We start from the raw sequence: 21367 nt of genomic DNA, 5'->3' as shown, positions 1-21367 counted from the left end.
GAACTGCAGTTTTTGTCCTTTGGCTTCTTGATGGCTCACACGTTCCCCTCTCTCACCTCCTGCGCTGCATAAGAGGGCGGAGTGAGTGGCAGCTCTGCTGATGGAGAGAGGCGGTCTGCAGGAAGGAGAACATATCGCTCTGGTGTACCCGCCAGGTGAGAGACGATGCAGATGTTAAATGTACTTTTCAGGTGACAGCACCTGGACACTGCAAGCATCGTTCACACCAGTGTGTCTCCTTCTTCTGCAGGTACAGACCTGATCGCAGCCTTTTCTGGCTGCCTGTACGCCGGCTGCGTTCCCATCACAGTGCGACCGCCTCACCCTCAGAACATCTCCACCACCCTGCCCGCTGTTAAGATGACAGGTACACGTTTCATTCATATCCGCACAGGGAAATCACGCTCGCATTAAGTACTTTAATTTAACATAAATGCAGGTCGTGCACAGCCGCCTCACAATGCAGTCTGAGTAGTTCTGGTTGCAGATATAAACCTAAAGAATGCACATTAATGAAATCCTCTGCTGTGATGAAACCTGCTTTACAGCTCCATCACTCTGATTTATCGAAAATAAAAACTTGCTGTAGCTGCAAGTCTGTGGAGTTCCCACAAAACAAGAGCAAATACAGCCAGTATGTCGCAGAACAACCACTTCAGCTGGTGGTGAGAGATGGGCTGTGAGAGACCAAGTGACATGTCCTTCTCTTCAAAGTTATCTAAGCTCAGCTCTCTACTGCACACAAGCACAACATTCAAAGATGTATTTGAAGCTGAATTTTGGTGAACAGAAAGCGATCCCTGCTGCTATAATCACAAGATGGAATCAACACTGAGACAAGTAAAGGCTGTTCTTCAATGTGAACATCTAAAACTCTCTGCTCTTCTTGAAATGGCTGCGCACAAGGAATTATTATTCACAGCATGAACCTGTTGAAGGAGATGGTGGACAACTTGAAGCTTTTTGGAGCAGCAACAGATTTGACACAAGGTGAGAAAATAGTCAGGATCAGTCCTGCTGTTCCATCCGTGCTGGGGGTTAGGTGACAAACCAGCTACAGCTAAGTCACTACCTGGATATTGCTGATGGACAGAACGCCCTCTTATTCTGGGCAATGAGCATGCAGACTCTTCGTGCACTGTTTCATGTGGCACCAGGCAGTACCTGCATGTAGTGCTGCAGTGGAGCGTGTTTTCAGCTATGGTGGCAACATTCAACGGCCTCATCGTGGACAAATGACTGACAGACTTTGGGCCAGTTTGGTCTTTTGCAAATGCAATGCAGAATAGTTCATTGTTACACACACACACACACAACAACACACACACACACACACACACACACACCACACACACACCACACACACACACACACACACACACACACACACACACACACACACACACACCACACACACACACACACACACACACACACACACACACACACACACACACACACACGTCTGGTTTGCTATCCTCGTGGGGACATCCCATTGACATAATGGTTTCCCTAGCCCCTTACCCTAACCCTAACCATTAAAAATGAATGCCTAACCCTAACCCTTACCCTAAACCTAAACCTAACCATAACCTAATTGTAACCCTGACACTAAAACCACATTTTCAGTGTGAAAATTGCTTTCAACCCCAAGGGGACATGGATTTTGGTCCCCACGGTGCAGAAAGTCCCCACCAGTATAGTAAATGTCAGATTTGGTCCCCACCAGGATAGTACGAACCCGTACAATTTTTCTCTGTCACTCACACAAGGACACATACAAACATGTTGACACATAAACTAGATCAGAGAGGACATGCTAATCACACTGCACTACATTCACTGCGATGTTTCTTTGTTTTGTAATGTGGAAACCTCAGTACTTTTGTTGGTTTTGCATTTTTCATTGAATGCTTATTCTGTGAATTAATAGTTTAAAAGAAGACTATTTTTGCAGCTAAGTTTAACTGAGCTGTACATTATAGAGGTGCGATTTCAGAATTACTTTGTGTATATTCTGTAAGTTTGCTGGTTTCAGCATGTGTTGAGATAAACGCAGAAAGAACACATGGTCCATTATATACAATTAACATATAATTGCAACATTGTTTTCTACGTTACAATATGAAGTGACATGAGACAAGATTTGTTGACTGGTGCTATATGAATAAAAATGAACAGATCTAAAGAAGGTGTTCCTGAAATTGGGTTTATCAGAACAGGACAGATGGATGACCACAGCCCTCTCAGCACAGGGCTGACAGGATGTTTCCCCACATGATAAATAAAAACACAAAATAGATTAAGACACATTACTAAACCAAACATAAGATAAAAGTGCAATTACTGGATTTGTTTGATCAGCTCTGCTTTTCAAAGACAGTGAGGAGCAAAGTACAACTAAAAGTGCTTTTTCTCATGAAGACGTTTAAACTGTAACAGCAGCGTAGTAAATAAGGATCTGTGTCCACCAATCCTCAGCAGTGACAACACTTAAACGCTATAGTTCAAGATCCTCAGTGCACACCTTTTCTCCACTGTGCTAAAAATGCTCTTAGCTGATAAAGTAGAGGAGAAAAGTTTGACATATTTCACAATCATTAAATTTTAGAGATGCCTCTGTGTAAGTGTCACATAAATGCCTTATGTATAAAGAAGTTTAATAGTTGGTTCCAGCAGTTAAAATGTTCTTGCTTGTACATTTCTGTGGATAATATTGTAAAGGTGCATTTATCTTGTGTAGGAGAGGAGACATGTTTATCTTGTCACAAAGAATAAGTTTTTGTTACACCGCTAGTATCGCGAGGTTTGGGCGTGATAATATAGGCTGTCAGCCCATGTTTAATAATCACGCTAAGGAGTAGGGATGGGTACCGGTGTCCGGTGCATAAACGGTAGTAACCAGACCGAAAGCAGCGCACACTTCGGTGCTTTATTTCGGTGCTTTTTTTTTCCTGAGCCAATTCTAGCCAATCATTTTACGTTTCCGAGGCTAGTAGGCGGGGCCAGGTACGTACGTTCTTTAGAGCAGAGCTACAGATTAAAAATGCCAAGGCAAAGCGGTCAAAAGTCTGGCTGTACTTCGCAGGAAAAAATGCAAACTCAGCAGCCTGCAACAAGTGCTTTAAGCTGATACTGTGATACTGTCAAAGGAGGTAACACCTCAATCTGATGAAACACCTGGCAACACATAGCGGGGTTTTTTTAAAGCCGAGAAATTTGCCGTGTTTGATAGCTTGCTGCGAGACCTCACACCGTGCACATCTACTGCGGGTGTGGTGCCTGTTAGCGGACCTGGAGTTAGCAACATCCCCCAAAAGAGTAGAGTCCTGGCCCCTAGCCCTGTCAGCGTGGCAGAAATGATGACGGATGATGATGGCAGCAGCAGCCGTTCTCCTCTGCGTGAGTAGCTTCATGTTGTTCGTGTGTAATTAACGTTGAGTACGCTAACCACATTATTACATTAATGCATGTAAGGTGAACTAGCAAACACCGTCGTAGTTACATGCGGCTGTTTCTTGTTTGATGGCAGATACTCCCTTACCCTGGCCAAAAGGCTAAAATGACCAAAGAAAAGTGGAAACAGTTAAACATGAGAGGTTTTGGACAAGTTTGTGTTTTTCCATTGTTTAAGCACTGCTTCCAGCCAAGAGTGAGACCATATATGCCCTATAGCTGCAGAAAAGGCTAACATGTTATCTTTTACAAAAACCAGCTGAACATGAGAGGTTTTTGGACCAATTTGTGTTCTCCATTCTTTAAGCACCGGTTTGAGCACCGTTTAAGCACCGGCACCGTTCAAAAGTACCGGTTGGCACCGGTATCGGATAAAACCTAAACGATACCCATCCCTACTAAGGAGTTCAGTGAGCTATCTGCAAAAGCCTGGTTAGGCCAGCTGTTCAAGAATGCACAGGACTGTAAAGTTATTGTTCTAGGACCTCCAAAGTGGCAGCGGCCACAAGTTTTCACGGCGTTCAATAAATGCAGCAAAGCACCCGTCTTGAAGAAGCCGTGCCTGTGTTGTCATTTCGGAGTTACACTCTGAAAACGAGGTCACGCTTACTTCCCGAGCTAAAACCTCTGCTTGTGCTCACAGATTCTAAATCGCAACAAATAAGATAATAACAACACAAGTGACTACAAAGTGACAGCAGAGGCTGGAGAAGAGCAAGCACGAAGTGAGACATTGTGGTACCACACTTCATATACCAGTTTGATAATGTCCTAAATGCAGCATGTTAGTCCATCAAATTCCATCTGAGCTTGAAGAAAACACACTCAGCTCTTCCTGGATTTCAGAGTTGTTCGGTTCATACAGGAACTTCGCAGTCACAGTTAACATGTCGATGTTTGGCTCCGCCATCTCAGCCAGTGAGCCCGGTCACAATTTATTCTGAGGAAAAAAAGAGGAACAAAAAGACATTTTAAGAAGTTTGCTTTGTGTTGCTGTTGTTGTCTGTGAGTAGCATCCAATCAGAAGAGAGGAGGTGGAGCCTAGACAGATGAAAAGGAAATAGTTCAGAGAAGAAAACCAACATCCGTTTGGGGGATGTAACAATGACATAAATTACATTTTCAACAAAAGTTAGAGTGAAAACACAGTTACAGGAAAAATGTGTCTATCTAAATTTAAATAGTCTAAATTTTACATAGTCTAGAATCGTGTTAACAGCATCTGATTGGGCGGTTCAGAGTGGAGCCTACGTAAGACGCGTCAGCAAGGAGCGGTGTGGACAAAAAAATCAACACACCCAGACTTATCACCTCTCTGTGAAAGAAGGAGAACAACAACAACAGCAGCCTTTAAATCCTGTAGAAAAATAAAATAACCTATTGCCTTTGGGAAACACGGAGTACTCCGTTCTGCAAATGGTACTGCAGAGCGAGCTGCCAGGAGACAATGCTACTGACGACCAGAGCATATAAATGCAACACTTTTCATATTGACAATATATTTTGAAAGCACAAGACAAATCAGAAACTGCTTTTAATTTAGGTTTTTATTTTCATTTTGTTTTATTTTTCAGTTGTTGATTTGATGGTGATGTGATGCTATATTACATGTTTTAAGATTCAGTTGAATTTAAGATTTTTAATATAGCATCAAATCACAACCGTCTCCTCAAGTTGCTTTATACTGTAAGATAGAGACCCTACAGTAGCAGCAAGAAAACCCCAATTAATTAATAATCCCTTATGAGCAAGCACTTGGCGACAGTGGGGAGGAAAAACTACCTGTAACAGGCAGAAACCTCCGGCAGAACCAGGCTCAGAAGGGACACCATCTGCCGCGGCCGGTGGGGTGATGGTAACGATAATGAGGAGACACGATGAAGAATATTTCTCAGTCTAATTAAAGTCGAATGAAATAGTTTTAAAATAAATATACCTCAGATGTTAACTCTGAGGCCAGACTGCTTTAAGATTTAAAAGAGGTATTTGAAAAAAAAAATCAAGATGACAATTTAGTCATCAGTACTGCCTTTAAAGGACCAGCTGAACGGCTTCTTAAAAGCTTTTAACACTGCTGAGAAAAACCTGGCGAGTTTGGATTTCTTTGGAGGATTCATGAAGACACTGAGATTGATTGCTAGGTGCTTCAGAATAGTGTCGTAAAAAGATGAATCTTCTGATGTCATTACAGCGAAGAACTTGTCTGGAGATCCAAACTCCTTGATAAGGCCTTTAGCTGTGGCCTTGACTAATTTAACCCTGTTATTTTTAAGAATTTCCAGGGATTCGGTGCATCTCACTTCAGAAAGTACCAAATGTGACAGATGGTTGATAGCTAAGTCTATTTTTTCTATATCCAGAACATTTCTGGTATTTTTGTGACATTTTGTGCCATTGTCATGAATAAACTATTGCTAAATTGAATGGCAACTAGCTTAGCAGCATAAGGTAGCACTGATGTTTCTGATAGTTCTTCCTCTGTTTTTTCAGAGGTTGCTGGCTGACTTTGACCCTCTGTGTGTTCAGTGTGAGACACTGATGCCTGATCATTGCTTGTATTTGAAACCAGGTCCGGGTGTTCTGCACTCACACAGACTGGTTGATTGGTGAGATCAGTAACTGGACTTGACTGTGATATAAACAGTCTGTCACTTGTTTCACCAGCATCTGGTCCAATCATAACTTCTTCCTTTGATGGGGTCAGCACTCTTACTATATCTTCCACGCACCAGAAATTTTGTCATTTATAATAGTTTGGGTTAAAGTTTCATTCTCCAACCAGAAAAGAAGGTTTTGTAAGAACCTTCCACTGAATCTTCTACGAGCACATAGACCACATCAGGAGCAGAGGGTACGTTACAGTCACCCTGTGAAGTCTTAGAGATGGGGCCTGGATATGTTGACTCGACATGGTCGTACACTTTATCTGTCAACTCCTTGAAAACATCTCGATTTCCTTACTTGTCAGGTCAAGGTGTCCTGCCTGTGTTAATTTACTAAACAGTTTATCCATAACCGGCATGACTGTTCTAAATTTGAGTGGAGAAGAACTTTTAACTGTGGTTTCTAAGGTTGGTGACTTTCTGGAACTTCTGAGGGATTCATGTGTACGCTTTTCCTGGAGTCAGCTCTCTCACTCTCAGCGGAGTTTGCCTGTTGTCTCTGAAAGGTCAAATATCCTTGCTTTTCTTCAAATGATCTTTCAGCTCACAGTTTAATTTTTCAAATTCCTTTTTAGCAAACCTGAAGAAGTGTTGTTTTACTTCATCTGGTTTATAATTAGGGTGCATGATGCAAAAAGTCTTTCACCTTTTGATCACCAGGTCCACATCAAAAGCAGGCTTGGGTGAGCTACACTTCTCACTTAATGTGATATCTTCTGCATCAGGATACTGAATGTTAGCAATTAACACATTTACAATGTCAGCTGCAGCTTTATCTGCATCATCTTCATCATGTAAATGCAGATTGTTGAGGATTGTTTCAACATCACTTTGAGCTTTCTCCTCAGCTTCTGCAAACTCATCACTTTCTTTTCCTCCATGGGTTGCAGTTCTATGTGACAGTCCTCGTCATCTTTACTTATCTCTCTGTCTGTACTCCACCTCATGAGTGCCATACTTATTTCTTTAATTGTTCCCATCTCAGAGAGCTTGGATTCAAGACTCTCAACGCTTGAACTAAAGGAGCTGGGTAAAGTCCTCATGCACAGGCAGCTCAGCTTACCTTTATATTTCTTCAGACATGAGAAAGCATGAGAAACCATGCATCTAAGTTTTTTTATGTTTGTTATTTTTCTGGTGACATAAATAGATTCAGGGTTTTCTGGGACTAGAACCCAACCCGAGTTGACTTTATTTGAGATCTCCTCCTCAACCATCTGTGTCAGCTTCACAGCGCTGGCACACTCCTCATGGGTGACATTAAGAGCGGCAGCAAAGCTGGTTGAGAGAGAGTTTCCCAATATGGGGCTTATTTTGTCACGGCTACGCTAAGGTATGTCTGGAATGACGCATCATTTAATTGGTCCTGACCTCCTAGAAGCAAAGTTTTTATGATGCTTGCACTAACTGACTGTATTACATCAGTAATCATATCAGCCAGTGCTACTTGGACATCGGAGTCCCAGATTCCATTTCTATTATCTCCCACTGTAATCCAGAGAGCCTATCGAAACACCCGCTGATAGCAGGTAAAATAGCCTCTGAAGTAATGTGGATAGGGATTCTAACATTGAATACAGACATTGTCAATGACTTAGTTTCGCTACAATTACTTTGGAAATCCGTTTTCAGAAAGCTTCAGAAAGGGAAGATCGCGGTCTGTACATTTAACGTACGACACCCCTATTTATGGCTTCAGGTGGAGGTCACGTGCTGCAAGATCAAAGCAGAAAGGAACTGAGCTGTGTGACGTCATGCCGTGAGCGTTCACGTGCACACAAGTGAGCGATCTCACGCGTGCGCACATAAAACGCTTTGAAAGCTGCAACTGCATAAAATCAGAATCGTTTTGATGGAGAAGCCCCTCGCTAATAAATCACAGACGCATAAACAGTGTTTTAGTTTCAGCGCCGACGTTGAAGTCGGTGTTGTCAAACTTTCAATCATACCTGTAGCTAGTTCTTTGAATCTCTCAAATGGGTTGAATGGCGGTTGTTTTCCACCATCATCGCAGAGCATTCCTCCAGCAGGTCCAACGCCTGATTCAAGAAACCCGCGACTCCGGCAGCTGTGCTCCGAAGCAGTTTGCTAATGTGATGGTTAACTAGCTAAAGAATCCCAACATACAGTATATGAGGTACTTAAAAAACCAAGGGAACGAAGAAGGATGAGGAGAAGTCGAGACAGCGATCTGACTGATTGGTTAATCTGAGGCTCTCAGTGCTTCTCGGATTCACACACAAATGTACCGTCGATTTCCTCAAATATCAAGCGTGGTCCGGTGCACGCTGTCACTACCGATCGGTGCCAATGTTATTCCCAATATGCGCTGGCATGACGTCGGAGCAGCATGAGTACGAGCATTTTTTTTTTTTTTTTTTTGCCGATGCCCGTCATGCCGCCCCCACCACGATGCCGCCCTGGGCAACCGCCCGTGTCGCCCGTATCAAAAACCGCTACTGTACACCTGTGGAAATAATTAACAATAAAATAATAATGCTTCCCAAAGATATTTAGGACATTTTTAATTCACCCTGTAAATAGATAATGAAGAACTGAGGTACACGAATGAAATTAGTTACTGCTAAAAACCTGCTTAGCTTATGAAAACAGCATTTTGAGCACAGTAAAAATGGCTTTTTGATTTTTTTTTAAATTATCCTCGTGCTTATTCAGAGGGACAAAAAGACCCGTGCAAATATATTCAGTTATCAGGTTTAAGAAATTATTACAAAAATATAAAACCTTGAAAATTCACACAATGTGGGAAAAGAAAGCAATAAGCATTTATTTTATTTTCTGATCATTACGGAAACGTGAAGACTTTAGAGGCTATTGGAAAACTTTAGATCCTCCTACCTACTCCTCAGGCAGAGAGATCCGAGGGCATGGTGACGCTGTTAACCTGATTGGTCAGTAGGTGACGAGTTCATTCCCGTTACTTCTCTTATCCAGAACGTAATCAGTGCCGGGGAGGTTATGGTCAACGCAAAACCCAAACAAACAAAAAACGCTTCAAGCGGAAGCCAGAAAGAATCCTGACCGTCTGACGACGAAAGAAAAGTGGATGTCAGTAAGTCATGTAACTTTATTCAGTTTTTCCAAATGTACTAGATACTATATTTACATTTGTGTGTATAACTGTAATCCTGTTGCAGATTCTTTCCATGTGCACTCAAAGAGTAATGCTAACCCTTTCAGCTGTTTATAACTCACTGACTTCTCTGGGAGCTTTGTGACTAAATCTGCATACACACCATGAAGGATATCATTTTAAACAAAACCCTGAATAACAGCTGCCGTGGTTTTTGTTGTTTTGTAGTTTTTAGGTAAAGTGAACCTCAGTTAGATTCAATTAATCTTGCTTGGTGCATTGAAGAACTCTCTGCACCCCTTCTTTGTACCAGAAACAATGGCATCAGCAACATCTTTGCCCAAGGCCAACAGTGCTTTCTCTCTGGCTTTGCTCAAACAGCTGAGCAACAACAAGACGGGAAACATCTTTTTCTCCCTGTTCAGCATCTCTTCAGCCCTGGCTATGGTGATGCTGGGGGCCAGAGGCAACACAGCCACACAGATGTCAGAGGTAAAGTACACATGCTCACACACAAACATTAAAATTATACTGCAGAATAGTTATTGTAGTGGTACTCATTTAACACATTGCAGGATGCTCTGGTGTTAATCTGGGCAGGGGGTTATGCAGCAAATGGGCACAGGTCAGACTCAAACCTGGCTGCTTTTCTCCAACCATGTGCTAACCTACTTATTTAAAGTTGCAACCCATGGGACAGTAACCTTCAATGTTTAAATTGAGCCAGTTGAAAGTTGCTGCCATCACCTTAGAAATACAGCAGCACTGAGAGAACATTCAGTGATAAGATAATAAAATAATCAGCTGGATTTCAAGTGTTTATTTTATTGCTCTGTGTGATTAATCACAAGATTAATGATTTTCTGCAGCATTAATCGTGTGTCTTTTAAGAAAGTGTTTTACTCTGTTTTTCATGTTCTGTATAGATTTTTTTTAACCACTATTTAAAAACGTTTCTGGAATAGTTGGCACTCACAGGGACTATTTTTTTGTAGATGACCTGTGAATATGATCTATGAAACACCGCTTTTAGGTTAGATGATGCCAACACACCCTTTTCTTGGGATGTGCAGGATTCATGTGACCACTTATTGCTAATGTTAGGCTAAGTGAATCCAGATAACAGAAAGGTTCCTTGGGTATTGTCAATGGAAAATTGTACTTAGTAGTCAGTATAATCTTTTAATGATATAAGTTTCCATATATGCTTAGAGGTGTATAATCGATTGTGTAGTGATAGGATGTGTGATCTTTAGTAGGCTTTGTGTGCATTCCAGGGTGTTCTGGTATTCAAACCCACATCCTGGGACCATGGGAGAGGTCGTACCTTGTTTTATTGTTTTACGGTAGGATAAACGTAGCTATGTCAGTTTTAGTCTAAGTGCCTTTTTTTACATATAGATCACAGGTGTCGAAGTCCAGGCCTCGAGGGCCGGTGTCCTGCAGGTTTTAGATGTGACCTTGATCCAACACAGCTGATTCAAATGGCTAAATTACCTCCTCAACATGTCTTGTAGTTCTCCAGAGGCCTGGTAATGAACTACTCATTTGATTCAGGTGTGTTCACCCAGGGTGTTATCTAAAACCTGCAGGACACTGGCCCTCGAGGCCTGGACTTCGACACCCCTGATATAGATGAACTGTTGGATTTTCCAGACCAGCAGGTTTAGGGAAGTCGTTTATGGGGACACACACACACACACACACCTAAACATCCACATTCTAATGTAAGGAACAAACACCCACTGATGTATAAAAGAAAGACCAGGGCAGTCTCAGAGCGCGTGTCACAGAGCCCTGCTCTGTGCTGCCCTTGTATACAAGTAAAACTGTGTTTCTCCTCTCTGATTTTCAACTGAAGAAGTGTTTTAGAATAAATCTCCTGACAGGTATGTTGAAGAAGTTGGGCACTCAGGGGAAACAAATGCTAAGAAATGATCTAACAACAAAGAAAGAAAATCAAAAGTTAGTTTAACACTTACCTCAAATGAAAGGCAATTAAACACAAAGTTTAAACCAAATAAAATTCAGTCTCTCAGTCAGTTGTTTTTGAAGCATTAACATCGTCACACATGACGTTCCAGTATTTTTTTTTCTTCTCTGTGTTCTTCTTTGAATCCACTAATGTGTTTTGTCCACAGTGCTTGCAAGCCAAGGATTGTTGGGGTGATGTTCACAGCAGCTTTGCCAAACTTCTCACTGAACTCAACAGGCCAGAGGCTCTATTTACCTTCACTGTTGCTAACAGACTGTACAGAGAGAAGTCCTGCCCCTTTACTCAGGTCTGTTTCTTCTTCTTATGTAGAGTGTGATTCTTCATACGCTTGTGTGTTTTGGAGTCAATGAGAGGCAGGGAGAGAAATGCTGTGAGTTTGGTGAAGGGAGAAGGGAGCAGCAGGTCAACATATAAGCAAGTAAAGTAGAAACTCTCATTGTACTCGTCTGGCTTCTCAGATGATTCTCACTGACCAGAATCTGTGTGTTAGTGATATGAGGCATGTGTGATCATGTGAATATAACTGTGTTTTCTTATCATGTCAGCCTGAAGTAAATCAGAATCAGTGATGTCAGAGACTTTGCTGGAGTCAATTTATAAATGTGTCGTCTGTGGTTTCAGAAATTCTTAATACAAAGCAAGAAACATTACAGCACAGAGCTGGAGTCTGTGGACTTCAAGACCAGGTCTGAAGAAGTCAGGATTAATGTCAACAACTGGATGCAGCAACACACACCAGGTGGATCACATTTACACATGTACACACAATGGCCGTTTATCAATGCCCAAGTACGCGAGTACGTACTCGCGTGCTCGTGAGTACGTACTCGCCGAGAACGCACGGGAGTACGTACCCGCCGAGAACGCGAGCACGGACTCGTGGGCCGTTTCTCAATTCTCAAGTACGTGAGCACGGACTCGTGATTTGTACAGTCGGAACACCAGCGTACGTGATGATGTCACAGGTCCGGAGTTTTTACTGCCGTCCCCTCCTAATTTAACTGTGAGTAACATGTTATGAAGCTTAACTGTAATCACAGCCAAACCGGTTTACTCAGGAACAAATAAACAAATAAACTCAAATAAATGTTGAGTTTTGGACGAAATGCATTCTGGGATATATAGCTGTCCCAAGTCTACACCGATGCATGCTCGATAAAATGGGCGGATCGAGAACACATCCGGGACTTTTTCGCGTTCTCGGCGTGATGCGTGCTTCGAATTGGAACAGTACTTGGTCTCCGACTGATGACGTATCACGAGTACACGAGAACGCAAGTACGCACAAGTACGCATATTGATAAACGCCCAATATCTTCATCTAATGTCCAGTTCAAGTTCACATGTTTTTCATAAGCAGGACTCACTGCTCCTGCTAAGTCCCTCTAAGGTGAGGAGTGTGCACCTGTAAGGATACCATGAAAATACTGAATGACTTTTTTTCCTCTTCTGCTGCTCAGAAGTGATGGTAGATGTACTTAAGATAGTTTTAAAGAGTGAAGAAGCTTTACAGACCTATGACCAGGGTTTGTCAAAGGGCTCCTTCCACCGTTAATCCTGATTTAACCCACAGTGATTCAGGCAGTTTCAGCAGTGATCTCTGGATCCCAAAACCACCTTCCTCAGTGTCTGCACAGTCCTCTGTTCACTTGTTTCTTTTCAGCCACTGTTTCCCTGCCTGTTTGGGCTGGCATAGCTTTCACTTCCAAAGTGGCTGCCAGGCACCAGAATACTTTGTTTACATCTAGATGTGTTGACCTTGACTGAAGGCTCAGCTCAAGTATATGCAGAGCATTGAGGATGTGCATGAAGAAATATAGGGAGGAGTGCCATCTTGTGGAACAGTACATTAATGTAACTTTACCTGCTTACCTGATGTCCCTTGTTTAGCCAGAATGGCTGTGCACACTTACTTTTTCTAAATATTCACATGTTGTGCTGATGAATAATATCTTCAGGTTTCACTAACAGTCAGAGAATATACTCTGATTAAACAGCATTTGTAAACTCATCATGTTTCTCTAGCCTACAAAGGCTGAAAGAGTGTGGGGTCCATCATGTTTTCATAGATTTGTGGATGAAAACTTTGCTGCAGTCTTTGAGGCTTTACTTCTTAATGTTTACATTTGGTTTTACTTTGTTCACCAGGTAACATCACAGAGGTGGTGGATGAAGATGATTTGAGTGAACTGACCAGGCTGGTGTTGTTCACTGCCACCCACTTCAGAGGCAGCTGGATTAAAGATTTCTCGTGGTTTGAAACTTATGATGCTCAATTTTGGCTTAATAAGGTAAAACAGAGAACACTGACTATGAAATATGAGTGTCTGAAACTATAACATTATAAAGTGTATATACTGTTTCTGCTGTGGTTAGTCATATTAAACATGGAGAGTTTCAAATCATGAGGTGAGCAAATGTACAAGTAATGCCTGTGAGCCAAAGCTCAGATTTCAGACTTCTGTAAAGGATCGGTTTCAGTTTTTCTGCTCTTACTTCTGTGTGATATGTCAGAAATAGCAGCCACTCCTCAGACACTATTTCTACTTTTTAGTTGCGCTTAAAATTTTCCGTTTTGATAAAGTATGCCTTTTTGACAGTGCATGCCTGGTGGGAACATCTTAACCTGCAGGTGCCCCCTCAGCTTCCACCTTTTGATGTGGAGTAGCAGCAGCTCTACTCTGAGCCCTTTTTTGAATAACTGAACTCACCCTATCCCTAAGGGGAAGCCCATCCACCATTGGGAGAAAGCTATTTTCTGTCGGTTGCAGCTGCCAGGGCCCTAGAGTGCGACCAATTTGGTTGCAAATGCGACCTAATTTCATAATGGTGCAACTCAAAAAGATCCTAGGTCGCACCAGTGCGACCAGCTGTTGAAGTTAAAAAAAAAAAAAAAAAGTCTCAGCAACTCTGAAAGTCTCTGTGTGGTCAACAACAGGTTAGATGTTCAGATATTGAGATGTTCAGTTCGAAGCCTTTGAGGCATTTTTCATTTTGACTTTCTTTTTATTTTATATATCTTGAGATATTTTAAGTTTAAATTTCAGCTCAGTGAAGCACTTTAATCACAAGAACTTTTTCAGTACCTTATTTTTTTGGACTATAAAGCACACTTAAAATCCTTTCATTTCCTGAAAAGTGCACCTTATGTATGAATTCTGCTTGTGCTGACTGACCGGGAAAAGATTTTATGTGGTACACAGCGCTCAAAATCTGTCAAAATGTTTTAGTACGACTTTATTGTGTGCGTATAAGGACCACAAAATGGCAACTGTTAAGAGACATGCTTACGAAGCAGATTTCAAACTTGTATCAGTCATGCAGTAGAGCAGTTGCTAGAGAATTCAACATTAGTGAATCAATGGTATGGAAGTGGAGGAAGCAAGAAGAATGAGTTGAGTAAAGTTTGACTTATCTGACTGTTTGACTTTGCTTAATGCACCTTATAATCTGGCGCACCTTATGGTCCAAAAAATCTGGTAACTTATCTTTCTTGTAGAAATGTGCTCCAAATAAAGAACTTTGTGTTGACAAGATTGTCAGTTAATCATTTACAAATCAATATTGTCTGTATGGACAACAATTTAAAAAGAAAAAAAAAAGAAAAAAAGTGAACATGTAAAGCTGCGGTGTTTAGCGATGTGATTGAAAAATTTGGCTAAAAGTTAGTCTAGAGCCCTGGCTGCGATCCTATTTTTTAATCTTTAAGTAGCAGTAATAGTTAATTAAACAACAATAATAATGTTAACAAAAAGATCAGGCCGATATTAATGGATTCATGGCATTTCTCAACAACAGTGCTCTGTTTGGTGGCAGATGGCTGCATAACATTTAGGACAGAACAATTTACAATTTATTGGTAAATTCACTTTATCAATAAAATGATAAAAATCATTTTATAAATAAAATGGTTACTAGTACATCTGAAACCAACAATAGCAATGATTATTTGACTAGTTCACTAATTTTACACACACACACACACACACACACACACACACACACACACACACACACACACACATCTAATAAGTGATATTGTTTCCATCCCAGCTGGAGAAGGAGCTGACCTATAAAAAGTTTGTGGCTTGGACTCATCCAGGCAAGATGCAAACATGTTACATTGATGTGAGGCTGCCTCAGTTTACACTGGAGGAGACGTATGACCTGAACACAGTCCTGAGCAGCATGAGCATGGTGGACGTCTTTGATCACACAAAGTGTGACTTCTCTGGTGAGACATACGTTGCAGTTTGTTGGTGTTTATGAACAGAGTGTAGAGCAAAGATGCTCCAGCAGTGAAAGAGTTCTCCAAAAGACCATGGAGCTGCTTATTTCAGGAGATTGTTTGTCTTTGTGGTGGGGCGTGGTCTGCAGTGCCGTGCAGGGCGGGCGGACACACCTGCAGGGCATCCCTAATCACGCCCGCCGAGTTAAAAACACGGGGACTCAGGGGTTGGTGTGTGTTGCGGTGTGATGCAAATCAATAAAGATGGCTCAAAACACTGATCCCTGGACCCACCGTGCCTTATTCACACCACAGTCTTGTTTGCTGATCATACTACTGTGAGATTTTGAAAGCAGGATCTAAGCTTTGATGCTGGGTTTTGAATGGACTGGTGGACTTTTACATGACAGTCCTGATACTTTTAATACTGTAATACTGACAGACAGTCAGGGAGGTGTTCTGGTTCATCCTGCCTAAACCAGCTGTACTCTCTGATACTAATCACTAATGACAGGCTGTTAAAGTGACATTATGAAGGGTTTTTTTTTCATGGTTATTTTGGAGATATTACACTTTGACAAAATAGTTGAGAGGAAGAAAGGCAGAGGATGAGTTGAATGGCATGCAGGAAATGGTCTGGAAACAGTCAAACCCCGGCTCCTGCAGCACCTTTGGTATTTTGGTTGTCACCTCAACCAGGTGATCTATATCATCACCTAGCCTTATCAGATTTTAATTTGAAAAAAAATCCTCTCAGATAAAAAATGAAAATGCAGCATTATGTTCATTTAAAATGTTCTCCTTTCACTTCTCTGTCACAGGCATGTCTGGGCACAAAGATCTGGTACTTTCAAAAGTCATCCACAAGGCTTTTGTGAAGGTCCACGAGAAGGCAACTGAGGCTACTTTTGAAGCTATAGGTGGGTGTGAGCTTCAGTCGGGCAAGATAAGACGGGGCAATTTAAGATACTTCATCGCAGACCACCCTTCCTCTTCTTCATCAGACATAACCCCACCATGAACATCCTGTTTGCTGGTCGGTTCTGCTGCCCTGTGTGAGCTCTGTGTCCTTTAGAGCAGCTCAGTACCAGAAGTCTTTAGTGTTTAGTTGGAGAACCTTTCAAAATCACTGCACAACAGCGCTGTATTCATATTAATATACAGCTCTCTACTATCAGTTTTTTCTATGTTTTGTATCTCATATTTTGTATTTTTCTATTTTCAAAACTTTCTCATCTTTAAATGTTATCTGTTCAGATGTTTATACCATACTCTTCTAATGTCCCATCTTCTGATCAGAAATTTATCAAAGACTGTTTAGTGGCTGAAATGAGACAAACTGCATGATGTATAATTTACATTTGATCTTAATTTCTCATTGACTTCACACTGGCCGGTTCGGGACAATCAGCACATACAATGCCCAGTTCTGCACTAGATGGTGACCAGGAGATGGTATCTGTCCATTCTTATCTCATTGTGGCAGGTTGTGAATTTCAGTATACAGTAATTAGGCCTCAATATATAGAAGTCATGAACACAAATAACTGATCATGATGGAGCTGTGTCATGTCTGATATTGACATGGCTTTATACCAGCTCTGAATCAATAATGTGTCACGTTAAACTCTCTCCTTGTCTCTTCCTTGCTTCCTTTGTACAGTTTTTAGGCTTAGAACTTTCCTTTTTGCTAAAGCATATAGTTAGGGCTGGATCAGGTGACCTTGAATCCTCCCTTAGTTATGCTGCAGTACATGTAGGCTGCGGGGGGGGGATTCCCATGATGTATTTAGAATTTCTTCTTCAGTCACCTTTCTCACTCACTATGTGTTAACAGACCTCTCTGCATTCAAACATACTTGTTATTAATTAAATAAATTATTTTTTTCTTAAATGGTCCATTTTCTCATTTTAACAACTCATTTATTTCTATGTTCTATTGTGAAGAAAATGTGGGTTTATGACATTTGCACGTCATTGCAGAGAGTGATGAAGAAAATGACTGGGTTAACTGGATTCAGTTCAGTTCATTTTTATTTCAAACATTTCAAACGTGTGCCTTCACAATCATTACAAAATATCATTCCATTATTTGTTTGAAAAGGAGTGGGCAGAAGTATTCACTTATTTGTTCCTACCCCCTCAATGGATTCCGTTGATGAGGATGACTAGGCCATTATTACGCATGGAAGAGTTTAGCAGAAATGTTCATGAGGTTGGCGTGAAACCTCTGTCCAATAAACGTCCATCTTTACTGTCTCAGAGGTTAGAATAAGATTCTCCATCAACGTCAGGCTTCAGCTCCTCCACAAAGAGAAGAAGTGTAAAGAGGCGAATGGGGCATTATGAGGAAAATCCAAGCCCAAGTTCAGGTCTCAGCTCTTTAATAAGCAGTAATACCAACAACAGTTACAGCCTCAGAGTCACAAACTGCTTCGCTTTTTGTTTGCCATCACTGGATTTCACTAATTTAGTGAATTTATTAGTCTAGTTTTTAGTCCAATCATCATTCTTTAAACTCACAAAAATCTCCTTTACTGTTTACTGTTTGTCACAAACATGCCTGATCAGCGACGTTTGCACCAGGTATGACTCTCATGAGGTAAATATTGGATTAGCTCTTGGACATTGGCAGTTTCCTGTGTATCCTTCCCCAATAAATCCTGACCATCAAACATTTTATTTCCTACATTGTTTAAAAGACTGATTTGTAGTTGGAAATTTCTTTCTTTAAAGGAAAACATCAAAATAAAAACAAGCTGACATTACTGGAAAAAATGCAGTGAGGTTCTCATAAAATTCAGAATGACTTTTAATTATTCTAATTTTTCTTCTGATAAATATTCTTGACTTACCAGCACTCTTATGTCTGTTTTTATGTCTGTCTGACTGAAAGATTTATTGTAAAACGGGCTGATTGAATTCTGATATCTGGCTGATTTGTTATACATCTTAAAAAGCTTTCTGGTGTATCAGCATTGTTATCAGATACAGTTTGTCAGCTCAATATAATACTTTCTATAGGTTCTCTGTCATGTGATGCTGACTTTTTTTCTTCTTTATGCATTAGAAATAGCCAACATCTGCTGATTTACTCCTCAACCTCTCTCTTCATAAAAGGTCTGTATAAATGTTCTCTAACTAGGCTAAGAACTCTCTCCACCCAACATGTCCCATATACTTGTGCAGGTGTGAGAGGACAGTTTGTTTGTACTACAAATGGCAGGGAGAAAAACTTGCTTTCCACCTGGAGTCGTTCTGTGGTGAAGGTCATTCTGCACATGCAGCCTGCTCCATTCTCTTGACAGTTTATCTTGTGGTCTGTTACGACACAACTCTTTTCAAATGTCCTACATTCCTCATCAGTTTAGGTCTTTATGCTGCTCATTTGCCAGCTCTACTCGCAAGTAATCCACTAGATCCCCTTTTTGGACTGTTCTAGTTGTCACACACACACAAACATAAACACAAACAAACAAAGACACGTACAAAAAAAACAACTTATAAACACTTTTCTTCTGATCACTCTATCAATATTATATCAGTAATTGTAAAATACTGTAGTAAGTATTGTATTTTGTTTGTAAAAAGTAGGATCAGTCAGATTCTCTGTCCTGCCAGGTTGCCCCCGAAGATGCGGCAATTGATCCTGAAAACATCCTCCCCATCCACAGTACCTTTGGCGCCCTCTCCTGGGAGATAAAACACTATCCTACAAGCAAAAGTCAGAGTGAATTCATGACGATGTTTATGTGAAGCTTAGTTTGGATCTTCTTTTGCTGCTGGTTCAGTCAATATTGTTTGGAGAGAGATCAAACTAACAGCTTTAGAATCAGCGCAAAAAGGGCGTAAACACAAAGCACGGACCCGCCGAAACATCAGAATCAGCGAGCTGTCGGCTTTCAGCCCCGACCGTGTCCGTGCCGTCGGGTAAGAAAGGCGACATTTCACTGATTCTGATCGGCAGGTCCGCGCATCGTGTTTACGTCTTTGTGCAGAAGCCGTGTACCTGCTCTCATTTACTGTTTTAAATGTTTGGTGGTTGTCAAACTTTCGTGACGTTTCACCTGAGATTTTGGAATTTTGGGTAAAATACATTTATATAAAAAAAAATCGATTCAGGATTTTAATGAATCGATATCACGTTATCCAAGCCAGAATCGATTTTAATCGATGAATCGATTATTAAAACCCAGCCCTAATTCAATAGGCCCACCCCAAGGTGAGCAATAACTAACCTAGAGCTTTGTTTTTATTTGACATCTTTAGAAAAAGAAACCTGAGAATATATTTCAGACTGCACTATCTGTGCCTGTAGTAAAACCAGCTCTCAGCTACCTTCTGGTCTTTTATTACTGCTTTCTTCCTTATAGACTTTGTTCGCATTTTACTCTCATTCATCACTGGCCTGCCTCCTTCAAATGAAAAAAAAAAATAAGTAATTATCTCTATGATAGATAGATTCTCAGAACATAATGATAGAGCATGTTGTGAGACTTCAGGTATCAGGTATGAGGAAACGGTTCTTGATTTGCTGGATTTATATCTGATTATTCTGATTTCTTCTCCAGCTTGTCCTTTGTCCTTTCCCCCTGTACTTCCTAGGTTAATCATTTACATTTATTATTTTTAGTTACTTGTTTAATTTAGCTGGTTCTCTTTCATGTTCTGGTTGTCTAGGTCTCCTCTGTGTGTCCTCCCCTGTGTTCCCTTTGTGTAGTCAGTCATGTTAGTTTCTCTCTCACTCTATCTTTGTCTCACTCTCACACTCTGAAAGATTTGGCTGGGTACTGTAAACTACAGTACGTGAAGTGCCAGACATTGTCATAGTCATTCTCTAATATCATTTGTGAGCTCTGAGTAAAGCTTTGATGTCATTGGCAACTGATAGTACAATTACATCAATGTACTTGCGCCCTCATATGCATACTCAAGTAGTTACACTGTGAGACAAACCACCTCATGCCTGTGAACTACCTGTGGAAACCAAAAAAAGATTCTTTGGTAATTTTGGCATGGCAAATATACAGAGGCAAAAGGAAAAACTAAATAACTATTCAAGAATTAAACATCTTGTTTTAGTTATGAGTGTATATTATTTAGGAACAAGTGTATCCATGAGAGCAACAACTGATGTTTCAGTCAGCTAGTTTCTCAAGAGGGAGAGGAACAGTTGGGTTTTCTGCATTACAAAATTGTCAGTTGTGATGTGTTACATAGTTAACTGTATGTATCATCAGGAGGATTGCAAATCAATTAAAAATTAAGAATTTGTCATTACAAAACAGCTCGTTAAACTTTGTAATTTGTATTTGAGCCACTAAATGATTTTTCAGAAGAAGTGTTTGTGGAGTTTCCAGCTGTTCAGTTAGCCTGTTTAATTACAGTGGACATGGCAGGATTTCCCCTCTCCATCATTAAAACTTTCATTATTAACATACTAAAAGTTTCTTACATCACAGGTTAGTCGAGGAGGTTATTAAGAGACAACTTATCTGTTACACTGATAAATGAGAGTGCTTGTCTGCTTACTAAGCTCTAAACATTGGGGGGTCAAGATCTCTTTCTAAATAAATAAATAAATCAGGGTAAATTCCCAGATGATTAAACATGCAACTATTTTGCAGGTAATACCTGAAACGAGTGAAGAAAGTCAACAGCCTATTTATGCAAGATAAGTCATAATTTTATTGTGTGGGGTGTATTTTGGTTGGGTCTGATTGTAAAGGATGAATCTAAACAGGCATGAGTGAAGCTTTGTGATAAAACACTGTTTGAGATGAAAGGCGATAGATTGCTTTGGATTTTCAGATTTCAAGGACTGCCTGCCTGCCTTGCTCTGACTGAACACCACTAAATTGTAGTGCATACAGTACAATAAAGTTTTAAATGTTTGGATTGTTAATCTAAATATTACATTATGTGTCTGT

The 21367-nt window shown here is 40.7% G+C and overlaps 2 protein-coding genes across 14 annotated transcripts; both read left to right on the top strand.

The window, feature by feature from the left end:
• Positions 1–68: 68 nt before the first annotated feature.
• Positions 69–14107, top strand: LOC109200978 (leukocyte elastase inhibitor). Of its 12 annotated transcripts, none has more exons than XM_025904561.1 (7): positions 69–155; positions 251–367; positions 9075–9192; positions 9527–9705; positions 11355–11495; positions 11831–11948; positions 13358–14107. In XM_025904561.1, the coding sequence occupies exons 4-7, from the start codon at positions 9532–9534 to the stop codon at positions 13546–13548; spliced, it is 624 nt and encodes a 207-aa protein (XP_025760346.1). In that variant the 5' UTR covers positions 69–155; positions 251–367; positions 9075–9192; positions 9527–9531; the 3' UTR covers positions 13549–14107. The 12 variants fall into 12 exon arrangements, with proteins under 12 accessions (XP_025760346.1, XP_025760352.1, XP_025760345.1 ...); XM_025904564.1 differs by having other exon boundaries at positions 139–155; positions 231–367; XM_025904567.1 differs by having other exon boundaries at positions 73–367; positions 9075–9188.
• Positions 14108–14726: 619 nt separating this feature from the next.
• Positions 14727–19164, top strand: LOC112845035 (serpin B10-like). 2 transcript variants are annotated; one of them, XM_025904571.1, is made up of 3 exons: positions 14727–15443; positions 16259–16357; positions 19059–19164. In XM_025904571.1, exons 1-3 carry the CDS (start codon positions 15317–15319, stop codon positions 19082–19084), a joined length of 252 nt encoding a protein of 83 aa, XP_025760356.1. In that variant the 5' UTR covers positions 14727–15316; the 3' UTR covers positions 19085–19164. The 2 variants fall into 2 exon arrangements, with proteins under 2 accessions (XP_025760356.1, XP_025760357.1); XM_025904572.1 differs by lacking the exon at positions 19059–19164 and adding an exon at positions 18508–18915.
• Positions 19165–21367: the final 2203 nt, after the last annotated feature.

This window comes from Oreochromis niloticus, unplaced genomic scaffold (genome assembly GCF_001858045.2).
Source record: "Oreochromis niloticus isolate F11D_XX unplaced genomic scaffold, O_niloticus_UMD_NMBU tig00002519_pilon, whole genome shotgun sequence".
Classification (NCBI taxonomy): domain Eukaryota; kingdom Metazoa; phylum Chordata; class Actinopteri; order Cichliformes; family Cichlidae; genus Oreochromis; species Oreochromis niloticus.
The sequence above is the reverse complement of the archived record's forward strand: the minus strand, read 5'-3'. Positions and strand labels throughout refer to the sequence as shown.